Source organism: Balaenoptera acutorostrata, chromosome X, assembly GCF_949987535.1.
Source record: "Balaenoptera acutorostrata chromosome X, mBalAcu1.1, whole genome shotgun sequence".
Lineage (NCBI taxonomy): Eukaryota > Metazoa > Chordata > Mammalia > Artiodactyla > Balaenopteridae > Balaenoptera > Balaenoptera acutorostrata.
The window spans coordinates 95,765,550-95,779,640 of NC_080085.1; the positions used below are offsets into that span (position 1 = coordinate 95,765,550).

General features: G+C 34.1%; 1 protein-coding gene across 2 annotated transcripts in view; it reads left to right on the forward strand.

Moving 5' to 3' along the window:
- The window catches only part of COL4A5 (collagen type IV alpha 5 chain), a 243,894-nt gene that overhangs the window by 175,018 nt on the left and 54,785 nt on the right, over window positions 1-14,091 (forward strand). For both annotated transcript variants that reach the window (XM_007196386.2, XM_057538818.1), the window contains exons 28-31: window positions 869-966; window positions 2,251-2,401; window positions 7,979-8,092; window positions 13,278-13,445. In XM_007196386.2, coding sequence (XP_007196448.2) covers window positions 869-966; window positions 2,251-2,401; window positions 7,979-8,092; window positions 13,278-13,445 — 531 coding nt within the window. The remainder of the gene's footprint in view (window positions 1-868; window positions 967-2,250; window positions 2,402-7,978; window positions 8,093-13,277; window positions 13,446-14,091) is intronic.

Below are 14,091 nucleotides of genomic sequence, written 5' to 3' on the forward strand. Positions count from 1 at the left end.
GTTTTTTCTTGTTTCTTGAGGTAGGATTGTATTGCTATATACTTCCCTCTTATAGGTACTTTTGCTGCATCCCATAGGTTTTGGGTCATCGTGTTTTCATTGTCATTTGTTTCTAGGTATTTTTTAATTTCCTCTTTGATTTCTTTAGTGATCTCTTGGTTATTTAGTAGTGTATTGTTTAGCCTCCATGTGTTTGTTTTTTTTTTACAGATTTTTTCCTGTAATTGATATCTAGTCTCATAGTGTTGTGGTTGGAAAAGATACTTGGTATGATTTCAATTTTCTTAAATTTACCGAAGCTTGATTTGTGACCCAAGATATGATCTATCCTGGAGAATGTTCCACGAGCACTTGAGAGGAAAGTGTATTCTGTTGTTTTTGGATGGAATGTCCTCTAAATATCAATTAAGTCCATCTTGTTTAATGTGTCATTTAAAGCTTGTGGTTCCTTATTTATTTTCTGCAATTGTTTTTAGCTCACTTCCAGAATTATGTAGTAGGTCTTTTATCATACTGTATCCAGATGTAAGCAGAAGAAAAGTTTCTCTGCATTTTTGTGTTGGATTCATTCCTTAATTTTAGTTCTATCTCATTGGTAATAGCTTTGATTTTCCTTAGAAAAGCATATCTTCCACACGCATTAGTCCTATATGACAATAATAGAGGACCATATGGTGATTGAGAGAGAATATCTGGTATCTGTAAGGCTTAGTCTGAAGTAGTCATCTAGAATGTCATTGTGGTTTTACCATCTTACTGTAGTCACTAAGCATGATTGAATAGGGTGAAAATGTGAGTTTGGGAGTTTGGGTATCTTTCTTACAGTGTCTTCTCTTTGGAGATTAAAAAATGACTTCTAATTTTACAGGTTTTCCTGGAATTCCAGGACCTCCAGGAGCACCTGGGACACCTGGAAGAATTGGTCTAGAAGGTCCTTCTGGGCCACCAGGCTTTCCAGGACTAAAGGTCTGAGACATTTTAATTTACTTTTTCTTCTTTTTCTATTCCCCCTACCTTCCTTAGCCTTCTCTATTTTGATTTAGACATCATCCCAAGTCTTCACTGTATAAATAAAACTTAACTTATTGTATTTTTATTTAAAAAATATTTAATTCCAAACACTTTTTAATAGTCCAAGGGGTCAAATTTGAAGCAAAAAAAAAAAAAGAAGTTTCTGAACCTGTTTAGAGTGACTGGTTATATGATGAGATGAGATGAGAGAATACAATCGTCAGCTTCCCCTGTGCTTTTCTGTAGTACCATCATTCGATTTAATCTCTGTCCATGTCTGTGTGATGTTTGGTTGAAATGGTGTTGAGTATCATGTCAAGTACTTCTCATACTTTTCCCCTCTGTCCCAATTCCATCCCAGATACATAATGCAAATCACTGCTATCGACTTAGTACTAATAATGGTGCTATGTTTGAGTTGGTTTCTATTCCTCTTACTACATTTTAGCTAATCTAAAATTTTCCTTAGTCAGTCTTCAGCAAACTGCCATGGTACGTAATTATCCTAACTGTTCCTGTATTTTCTCTGTGCTTAATTAATTTAAACTTCCTGTGTTTTTATGATTACTATCAATAACTTTTTTCCATGGGAAGAAAACTTGACCATGGCCACAGTTCTCGTGAGAAATCACTTCTCTATTGATTGTTTTTATTTTATTATTAACCTTTTCAAATGAACGCAGAAGTAAAAGGAATAATACAGTGAACTTTCATATATCTATCACTCAGATTCCAAATTATCAAGATTTTATCATATTTGCTTCATCTACGCTTTTTTTCTTTGCTGAAGTATTTTAACCCAAATCTCAATATTGTATCATTTCACCTATAAATATCTATACTTCAGTATTCATCTCTAAGTAAACACATTATATAGAAAACCCACAATTCTATTATCATACTTGGTCAAATTTAAAATAATCATCTAATACAGTACCCAGTCTGTAATCACATTTCATCACTTCGGTTCTTTAATCTCATGCTGTCTCAGTTATTTCTTTCTTGTCCTGAAACCAGACCAAATAATTCAATTTGTTTTACTAAGCCCAGTTTCCTCTCCTTCCAGATGTTCTGTCCTGCATACCAATTACTTTTCATTTAATCATCCTACTCCCTTTACCATGGCGGGGGGGCGGGGATATTACCTTGTATTTTCTGCTTTAAATTCTCTATAGTAAACAGTAAACACCAAGAAAGTCATGGGAGTTTTTGTTGTGTTTTATCATGTATATGCTCAAGGGAGAACCAGGATTTGGGCTACCTGGGCCACCTGGGCCTCCAGGACTCCCAGGTTTCAAAGGAATACTTGGTCCAAAAGGGGATCGTGGTTTCCCAGGACCTCAAGGTCCTCCAGGACAAGCTGGCTTGGATGGGCTACCTGGACCAAAAGGTATGGAGGCTGTTGCTACTTCTCAATTTGCTTTTACATTTATGGAAATTGAAACTGTTGTGACAGTTTATGGGTGATAATCCCAATTAACTAGAAAGCCCATGCTACCACTCTATCATGGCTTTTTTTTTAATCCTCCATTGGTATATGTTGTGTTTTATTTCATTGTATAGATGATACAATCATATATGTATTGAAGTAACACTTTTGTAAAAGTCTTCCCTTTACCCCATATCCATCCACTATGTGCCTCCCCACCCCATATGTAGCCATTTTTTAGTTACTTATTTATCCTTCTGGTGTTCCTTCATACAAATAGAAGCCAATAAGAATATATATATATACATATATATAGTTTAACATCTTTATTGGAGTATAATTGCTTTACAATGGTGTGTTAGTTTCTGTTTTATAACAAAGTGAATCAGCTATACATATACATATATCCCCATATCTCCTCCCTCTTGCGTCTCCCTCCCACCCTCCCTATCCCACCCCTCTAGGTGGTCACAAAGCACCGAGCTGATCTCCCTGTGCTAAAGAAGAATATATATATTTTTATTTTCTACCTTTTTCAAAAGATAGAGTACTACCTTTTGCACTTTACTTATTTCATTTAACTTTATATTCTAGAGAATCCTCCATGTTAGTACATAGAGATTGTGATTTTTTAAAAATAGTTGCCTAGTATTGAATTGCTTGGGTATGCCATGGTTTATTCTACCAGTTGCTAGTTGCTAGACTGTGTTTTTGGCAATATTTTCTTATTAGAAATAATGCCACACTGAATAATCTTGCATACATGTTATTTCATGTGTGTACAGGTGTAATGTTAGAATAGAGAAATAAAAATGGGTTTTCTGAATGGAAGGGCAAATGCATTTCTAGATATTGACTGATTCCTCTCCATCTGTACCTTTTTACACTCCCTCCAAAAATGTATGTGTGTGCTTGTTCCCCACAGCCTTGCTAAATGAGTATGTTGATAAACTCTTGGATTTTTGCCAAACTGTTGGAAACAAGTAGGTATCTCAGTATAGTTTTTTAAATATTTTATTGTGAAAAATCTCAAACACAGAAAAATTAACAAGAATTGTACAGTGAAAACCCATCTATCTACCGCCTAGATTCTGCAATTCACATTTTATCTCTCTGCCAACATTTAATTTTTTAAAATTTTTTATATATAGCAAAGTAGAAAGAATTTTACAGTGACTACTGTATACCCACCAGTGATATTCTACTATCAACATTTTACTATGCATGATTTGTCACGTATTTGTTCATCCCTTTCTCCTTTCATTTACTTATTTTTAATGCATTTCAAAGTAAATTACAATTGCAATGCACTTCTCCCGAAATACTGCAGCATGCATGTCTATGGTTGTTCTTTTTCTTTTGATACACTACCAAATGTAAAATAGATAGCTAGTGGGAAGCAGCCACATAGCACAGGGAGATCAGCTGGGTGCTTTGTGACCACCTGGAGGGGTGGGATAGGGAGGGTGGGAGGGAGACACAAGAGGGAAGAGATTTGGGGATATATGTATATGTATAACTGATTCATTTTGTTATAAAGCAGAAACTAACACACCATTGTAAAGCAGTTATACTCCAATAAAGATGTTAAAAAAAATGAAATGTGCAAATCTTAAGGGTACATTTTCTGGATTTTAACAGATGCATACTCCTGTTTAACCAAACCCCTATCAAGATATGATCCCAGAAATTTCCCTTTTGCCCCTTTCCTCAGTCCTAACCCCAACATCCACAGTGGCAACCATACAGTAATGATTTTTTTCATCAAAAATTAATTCTACCTGTTCTAGAAATCCTCTGGAATTATACAGCATGTACTTTCTTTGTAAGGCTTCCTTCACTCAGATTACTGTTTTTGAGATTCATTCATGTTGTTGTGTTTATCAGTAGTCCTTTATTTTTTTTAATGAGCATTTCATTTTATAAGTATACCAAAGTTTGTTTATCCATTCTCTGTTGATGGACACCTGGACTGTGTCAAAGTGTTTGGCTATTATGAGTGAAACTCTTAAGAACCTTCTTTTACAACTTTTTTTTAATGGATATGTGCTTTCATTATGCTTGAGTAAATACCTAAGAGTAGAATTGTTGGGTCATAAGACAGGTACATGTTAGTTGTATAAGACACTACTAGACCTTTTTCAGGGAACCCTTGTGCATCGTTGGTAGGAATGTAAATTGGTACGCCCACTATAGAAAACAGTATGGAAGTTTCTCAAAAAACTAAAAGTAGAACTACCATATGATCCAGCGATCCCACTCCTGGGCATATATCCAGAGAAAACCACAATTCAAAATGACACATGCACCCCAGAGTTCATTGCAGCACTATTTACAATAGCCAGGTCATGAAAGCAACCTAAGTGTCCATCAGCAGATGAATGGATAAAGAAGATGTGGCACAGATATACAATGGAATATTACTCAGCCATAAAAAGGAATGAAATTGTGCCATTTGCAACAACATGAATGGACTTGGAGGGTGTTATGCTTAGTGAAATAAGTCAGACAGAGAAAGACAAATACTGTATGATAGAACTTATATGTAGAATCTAAAAAATAAAACAAAATAGTGAATATAACAAACAGGAAACAGTCTCACAGAAATAGAGAACAAACTAGTGGTTACCGGTGGGGAGAGTGAAGGGGGAGGGGTAAGATAGGGTAGGGGATTAAGAGGTACAAACTACTATGTACTATAAAATAAATAAGCTACAAGGATATATTGTACAGCACAGGGAGAATAGAGCCAATATTTTATAATAACTATAAATGGAGTATAACCTTTAAAATTGTGAATCACTATGTTGTGCACCTGAAACTTATATAATATTGTAAATCAACTATAACTCAATAATAGAAAAAGGAAATTACTAGACCTTTTCCCAAAATGGTTGTATCATTTTCTAACCAATACGGTATGAAAGTTTCAGTTGTTCCACATTCTCTCCAACATTTGGTTTTATCAGTCTTTTCATTTTTGAATTTTAGTAGGTATGTAGGTAACGTATTTTGGTTTTAGTTTGCATTTCCCTGATGACTAATGATGTTGAGCTCTTTTACATGTACTGGTGAATTATTTACATATTCATATATTTTTCCCACTTTAAAATATGGGTTGTTTCTCTTTTTATTGTTAAGTTGGAAGTGACCTTTACGTATCCTGCATACTGGTTCTTTGTCAAATACATGTTTATGAGTATTTTATCCCTATCTGGCTTGCCTAGTATATTTTGATGAGCAAAAGTTTTAATTTTATTGATTTTTCATTTATCAATTTTTTTCTTATTTGATTATTATTTTCTGTGTTTTATCTAAGAAAACTTTCCCTGTTCCAAAGTTGCAAATATATTCTTTTTTATTTTGTAAATTTTATAGTTTTAGCTTTTATGTTGGAGACTATCATCCATTTCAAATAATTTTTGCTTAGCATCATTTATTTAAAATAGCTCCCTCCTCATTGGATTATTTTGGTGTCTGTGTCAAAAATCAAATGGCTGTTTATGTGTGTGTGTATTTCTGTGCTGTCAGTTCTGCTTATCTATCTTACTATCCTTAAGTTCCTACCAACTGTTTATATTACAGTAGCTTTACAGTAAGACTTGATGTCAGGTAATGTAAGTTCTCCAACTTTGTTCTTTTTTAAAAATTTCTTTGGATATACTAGGTCCTTTTCCTTTACTCTCAGGGTAGTTTAAAATTTGTATTTCCATTATTATGAGGGAAATTGACCAATCTTTTCATATGTTTAAAGGACATACATATTTTTTCCTGTAAACTGCTCATGTCCTTTGCTCATTTCTTTATTGGTTTCTTCTATCCCCTTGATTTTGATTTCCCTAATTATATATATGAATAGAATTAGTCTAACTGGTTTGGCAGTTGTTTTTTTTTTCCTTTCTGGTTTGCAAGGAACTAGACTCTCCTGGTCAACGTTTTGGCCCCCAGAAAATAATCTGAAGAACCCCATGCTTCTGAAACATGTTGGATTGATTCCTATTAAAGCAATAAAACAGCATAGCCAAATTTAACCAGGCTATATTCTGCCAGCAAGAGCCCCAAACTAACCCAATACAAATTGTTCTCAGATAAGCACTTTTAAAAATACCTTCCTGTCTTTGAGTACACAATTCTGGCCGGCTATAAACTGTAACACTCAAAGTTACAGATAGTGTTTCCCATCAGTTACCTCCCCCAGCTTAAACCTGTGACCCCCAAAACTTGCAGATAGAAACATTTCAAAAGATAAGCTATGTGGCAAACAATCTCCATATGGAAATTACTCACTCATTATACTTTGTTTATGAAAATATCCTTGAGACAGAGGTTGGGAAGAAAGGGGTTGAAGCCCATTTTAAACATCAGCTCTTTATCAAGCATTTGCCTAACCTTTGAAAGGAAGTATAGGATCCCCATATCCTAATAGGAATCATTCTCAAATATTAAAACCTCAGTACAGTTCCTAAGGTGCTAGAAAAAAAAGAATTTGGGGCTTTCTGCCACGTAATTCCTTTATTCCTCAAACATTCATTATGTTCTTATTCTGTGTCTATTACTACTTGAATCGTTAGAAACACAAAGGCATAGACTCCGCTCTTGAAGATCTCAGAGATTGTTCTCTACTATAAGAAAATCTAGGTGGCATCACCATGATAGTGTTTATCTCAACAGGAACTTTTATGAATATGTATCACTAATGTTTTGGACCAATAGACCATAGTCAAAACACAGCAAGCAGATGACAATAAAAGTCCACCCACCAGATATACTTACACCAGTGGCTGGGTATCAGAACTTAGTGACTAAACTATAGGAGAAATTGGTACAACATTTTCAAGGCAACATAGTGACCAATAATAAATTAATAAGGCTAATATCCATCAGGAAAGAACTAGATGAGGAAGAAAATGTGCTTAAGACTGAACATTGGAATCATTAAACAAAAAAGAAAAAAATGATGACTTTGGAAGCATTCAGTTTACCTCATATGTTACTTTTGTTCAGGACCGCATCTAAGGTGCCTTGGGAAGCTTCATATACAAGGTGACATTTGAAATGAATCTTTAGGGAAGGATGTTCCAGGTAGCAGAAATAACGTGCAAAATATCATTGTGACAAACAGAATGGTGTGTTTGTAAATATTGAAATAAATAAGAAAGTATAATTTGCAAAAAATCTATATCATATCTAGAAATTAATAAAACAAAATGTGCCTAATGTATTTGTGGGGAAAATTAAAACTCTATTATTAACAACTTGAAAAAGGGTAGAATTAATTGGTTGATAAATCGTATGTGTAGATGGGAAGAGACAGTCAATTCTCCCCAGATTTGTCTGCAAATATACTGCATTTTCAATGAGAATTCAAGTAGAAATTTTCTGGATATGACATAACTGATTCTGAAACTTGATATTTAGCAAACATATGATAAAACATACTACAAAATCATTGTAATTATAACTTTGTGAACCAATGCTAAAGGCTAGTGACTCAGCTATTGTTGTTTTTAATATCTAAACTATATTTATTCCTTAAAGGTGACATTGGACCAAATGGACAACCTGGGGCAATGGGACCTCCTGGGCTGCCAGGAACAGGTGTTCAGGGACCACCAGGGCCACCAGGAATTCCTGGACCAATAGGTCAACCTGGTAAGATTGGAGTAAATGTGCATTTTGTAGCACTAATTATGTAGAGGTTGATTAGCCCCTCAATAAAGTGTAACCTATGTAACAGTCTTCCAGAAAACAGATTTGAGAGTTAACATGTCCACTTATATAATTATGTAAAAGTGAAAGAGCACAGATCACAACATAAGAGCTACTTTAATCCCTGATATTTCCCCTCCCTGTTAATTTAAAATTGATCTATTAACAACAGTGCAATTTAACAATTGCAGTGTGTTGCCGTGGCTTATAATCATTGAGCTAGTCATAACCTTGGAATCCCAGACCTTCTAGTGCTAATCATTTCAGACCTGAGTAGCTATATGGCATTAATAGACCTTTGTGGAACCTCATAACATTTCTTAGCACATGAGAGCTAGGGTTAAAAAAGTTCTTTGAAAAATATTTCTTAGGCATTCTCAATTTTTTAAATAAAACAAGTGAGTTTACTTGAATTTTCTCTTCTTTTGCCCATAAATCAGCATTTACTTTGCAACTCATAAGCACGCTAAGGTTTTTTTTTAATATGAATACTCAGAAAAGTTTTGTCAGCTTGTAACCTAATAGAGAATCATATGATTCCTCTATGTTTGTGTGAGAGCTTACTCGAGTTTGTGGATTCTGAGCCATCTGGTGATGTGAATTATTTTTATCTTAATCTAGGCTGGCATAGTAAGGGCCACACTTGGGCCAAGGTTATGTTATTGCAAATCACTCTAATAATATATGAAATTAAAACAAATATGGAACATTTAATCATTCCTTACTTCACATGAATACATCGGATGACTTAAACACACCGTTCAGATATACATAGATTGACTTTGAAACAATGGAATATATTTTCTGACCTTAAATGCCAATAGGTGTTTTGTTAGTTATTATGCTAAAAATCTAGAAACACTGATTAACAATATAAAAAGCCTGGAAAGTAAAGGTTATTTTTGCTTATGTCCTATTTATTTTATGGCGCATTATACCTTTTTTTAGTGGCCCCTAACATGTCACTACTGATTTAGAAATAAGAAAACTTACAGTGTTGCTTTGAACCAGCTTGTTGAAAAGTAAGTGCTTCAACATTCATGAGAAAACCATCTGTCCAACTAGCAGAGGGATCTTGAGAGAAAACAATTAATTTTTAGGTTTGGCCATTATAGTCTTGGCCCGCTGTTTCACAAAATGGCTAAAATGAATTTATCATTTCTGTTGTGTTTTGTCATTTATTTTATTTCCCAAAATTGCATGAGGTTTTGGAAGCATTTTGAATTCTTAAATCACAGCTTAGCAAGAATAAAAAGAGACCACTGTTAATACCAGTATGAACAAAATAAAAATACATTCATTTGTGCTTTATGCCTTTTCGAATTTAGCTAATACTCTACGATGCTTCATTCATCTAATGTTGTTTCTTTTTAACTGATGGATATATAGGTATATTTATAAAGTCCATATAGAATGGGCAGGGGGAAAAGTAATGATGCTGAATTTAATCTCATCTCTTCCCTCTGTAAATATATATTTTGCTACAGAATTGAAGATCTTAACTAATATGGTTCAACAAACAAATGAAGTTAACAGCAACTGCCATGAAAATGTATTGAATGCATTCTTATTAATATAGAAATGTTCTCAAATCACAATTTTTTTTTACCACAGGATGACCACATTTTATATTTGATAATAGCAACATATACTCACTTTTAAAGTAAATTTTATTTGTCTCACCAAAGCAGAATATTATCTTAGTCCATTTCAAAAATACCATAATTTCTGTTTGTACATCTCAATAACAGGATGATCAGCTAGGCTACTACTAATATCTTGATACACCTGACTTATACTGCATGGCTGAAATTCTAACTACCAATTTTTTTTAATAAGAAGCTTATTAAATATACTTGCTGTGTTTCATTTTGCAATAGAAAACTTAATGCAAAGTATTCTATGTTGTCAGTTCTCCAGAAATATATGCTTTTCAGGCTTTTCTTTTGACTCCAGTTTTCTATTATTTAATTAAGCTTTACTATTTGTCATTCTCTTTTCCAAAGCAGGCTGTACAGTTTAATGCATGTTTATAAGTTAAAGACCTGCTGAATATCAATTCCTCATTTGGCAGTAGGGAAATAATTTTTTTTTAAAATGCCAAGGGAAAAGAAACAAAATGCTTTTCATCCCATGCCCTAGTAACCCAGGCAGAAATGGAAGTTGTTGGTTCTTGTTATTTGGTCTGGCCACTAACTAGAAGATAATTGCTTTAGTTCATCTTTTTAGAGGTCAGTTAAATATACTCAATTCCACGTCTACAGATAATACCCTAACCTGAGTTAAATGTGTTGTAACACTTGCCCAGTCTCAGGAACACGTGCATGGCTGAATCAGCTCAGGCTCATCACCACTAATGTGAATCAGAGGAACAAGGAATTAGTCGTGTCATTTTTATAGGTGAAGGAGAGTACATTGTAGTTTTCTAAATTTTTTTGGCTATAAAACCCTTGGGCAGTGTGTGTGTGTGTGTGTGTGTATGTAAAGTTTTCACAGATAATGCATGTTTTTGGAATTTTCTTTTTTTTTCCCATAAACTCATTCCATTTGGCTGCAAATAAATTTAGAGCATTATACACCTCTAATGTACTTAGCCTCTATAGATATATCCATGTAATTCCTTTTATTGTGTAAGGAGATTCAGCAGAGCTTTGAATTTATATTGACTTTCTTCATTCTGGATCTTACCAGGATGCCAATTCCTGACATAGCCATGGAAAAGATCTATGCTGTGAAAAACACAGCATAATATCTGTTACTACTACTAATGATAATGCAGAGATCTTTGCCTAGTACATGTGGTTTGCTTAATCATAGACTGCACTAATAAATAATTATTGAGTTATCTGTACCTAACCTGTTACAGTATAAAATCAAGTTTATTTTTAAATTCTAACTAACCTTTAGGAGCTTAAATTCCAAAGTGATCATTCACAGCAATATAAAGATCAGAGATAAACAAGAGTGTAAAGCTGATCTTCATCAAAAAGTATTACTTTTTGTGAATGTAAATATTTTATTGTGTCTCTGTTGGCAAACACATTTATAGTATATGTTATACGAGCATCTGAGCAAATGCCTAAAATAAATTTCTTTACTGATTACTAATATATGTTAGTAGTGAATCAATGTCTAATAAATTCTATTCGTAGACTTTTTGTTCTAATCTTTACATGGTTAGTTTTGTTTCCTAACCTAATGAATCTTTTTGCAACTTGCTTCTGCTTGGGTGGTTCATCTTGCTGCTGAACTGTAACTTCCTGCCTCTTGAACTTCAGGTCTACCAGGTACTGTAGTTCTCTCTCAAAAGCCTTATCTTTTTCTTTTTTAATATTGAGAATTTATTATATTAGAGCAAATAGAAAATATCATTCAAATATAATAGGATCATCGTAAAAGATGCAAGAGATATTTCATGAAAATGGTTCTGAGAAACTGTAAATAGGATATTTCCTTTGATTTATTAACCTTTGAGCTCTATTGAGGTATAATAGACAAATAGAATTATAATGTATTTCAAACGTACAATGTGATTATTTGATATATGTATACGTGGCGAAAGGATTTTCACAATCAAGTTAACACATCCATCACCTCACATATTTTCCGCTTTCTGTGTGTGAGAACCCTTAAGTTGTACTCTATTAGCAAGTTGCAGTTATACAATACAGTATTATCAATGATAGTCACCATGTTATACATTAAATCCTCAGACCTTATTCATCTTTTTTTTTTTTTCCAAAAGCCATATCTTAAAGCTTTAAACTTGGAAAACAAGATTTCTCCAGATTGAAGTATTTGGTTTCTTTTAATTATTTTGTAGAACCGCTCTCGGAGCATATTTCAAAGGAGTAGTTAGTTATCTTGAAAACTCAGCTATTAAAAACTACTTGGGCTGTAATATAACAATAGACAGTGATTCATATAGGGCTATAATTGTGCACATGATTAGGTATCTCATCATATCTCATAAATATAATAATATAAAATATCTCTCCCCTTTTAATAATCTTTTTACTATGAAATGGCAGCATTGGAATCATTACTACTGTACCCACTAAATGGAATTCTCTAATCCTCAAAGTGAATTTAATCAGTTTAAAGGCATGCTGGTATATGACATCAAACAGGTCTTAAAATGCCAGCATCTTGCTCTCTTATAAAAATAATTGTCTGTGAATCTTCAACAGTAATAAAATTCGGTCTTATTGTTGAAGGGGTGCTTGGAATGGTCACCTGTTTCATCCCGCAGCTTTCAGTCAGTTATGTCACATCCCCATTTAACAGATGAGAACCAACAACATTAAGTGACTTAATAAGTCACGTAGCTGATAGGTATTGGAGTGGGAACTTGCACCATGTTTGTAGTGTAATTCTTTTCACTAAACATATTCTTTTTTAACCACATTGTTTTCTGGAGTATATTTTTGCAATGACATATTTTTTCTATAAAATCCTGGCTGGATTACTGTGAAACAGAAGTTAACAACAAAGACTAATAATAATGTATTATTAAAACAACATGTAAAACAAAGCCAAAATAAAGTCAAAAGGGCCCATGTAACTTACTTCTTCAGTAATTAATCTTTTTATGGATTATAGATATACATCTTTATAATTCATAATACCTTAGAGCAATGCAAATCCAAGTGTGGTCAATGGACCAGTGTCGAATTACAAACTGTTTGTTACCAGTCTGCACTGGAATTAGAAGAAATAGAGAGTAAGCATTTAGAAACTTTTATAGCAGTTTGACAGTGTAATTGTATTTATTGAATATAGTAACCAAAAGGTAGGATTGTATTTTATATGTCTTTGATTTCTTTATTTTAGTATTTTAGTAATTTTTATTGTGTTTTATGAAAAAAATAGTCCATGATGGACCAGGAATTAAGAAAAGATTGGTCATTCATGAGAAATAATTTCAGAAGCACCTTCTTAGAGAAATATACTTGAGAATCCTAAAGTTTTATTGTTGGTTATTTTCTGCGCATGACGCCAGAAGTATCTCTAACTCACTGTTAGGTTTGTTATATACAGGATTCTATCACTTGTTTGCTAGAAAAATAACCAGATACATCTCTTAAAACCGCTTCAATACTTCTTAATATTGGTTTGTATTAACTAGGCTTGCACGGAATACCAGGAGAGAAGGGGGATCCAGGGCCTCCTGGATTTGATGTTCCAGGACCCCCTGGTGAGAGAGGCAGTCCAGGGATCCCTGGAGCACCAGGTCCTATGGGACCCCCAGGATCACCAGGGTTCCCAGGAAAAGCAGGTGCCTCTGGCTTTCCAGGTAAGTTTTTAGTCTTCCCTGATTTTGGATTCAGGAAATTAAAACTAATATGACTCTGGTATATTACCCTCTTGTACTTTTCTGGATTGACACTATCCTTTAAGGAAAAGTGTTAAATGTCTTTGATTGTAGGAAACTCACTTTGCTATTTGCATTACACTTTTTCTCTCTGAGGGCTCCAGTTATATATTGCTGTGTAACAAATGACCCCAAAATTTAATGATTTAAATCAACCTTTTAATTTTGCTCAAGGTTTGTGGGTCAGGAATTAAGGGATGGCTTGCCAGGGTTGTTTATCTCTGATCCACATGGCATCAGCTGGAGTGGTTGGGGTTGAAGGATCTACTTCTCTGACACCTGAGTGTTCATTGGCCTCTTCACATGGTAGCTCATTATCCATAGTGGTACTTCGCATTATGGTAGTATCAGGGTAGCTGCTCTCCTTCCAGGGCAGCTGGCTTCCAAAAGAGAGAATCCCCAAAACTGAAAGTGAGTGTACTGAGAGCCACAGATGGAAGCTGCAAGACTTCTTATGATCTAGCATTGGGAGTCATACAGTGTCACTTAGTCAAGGGTAAGGCACAGAGTCCTCCCAAATTCAAGGGGAGAAGGCTACTCTAGGCTGTGTATACTGGGAAGTGTGGTT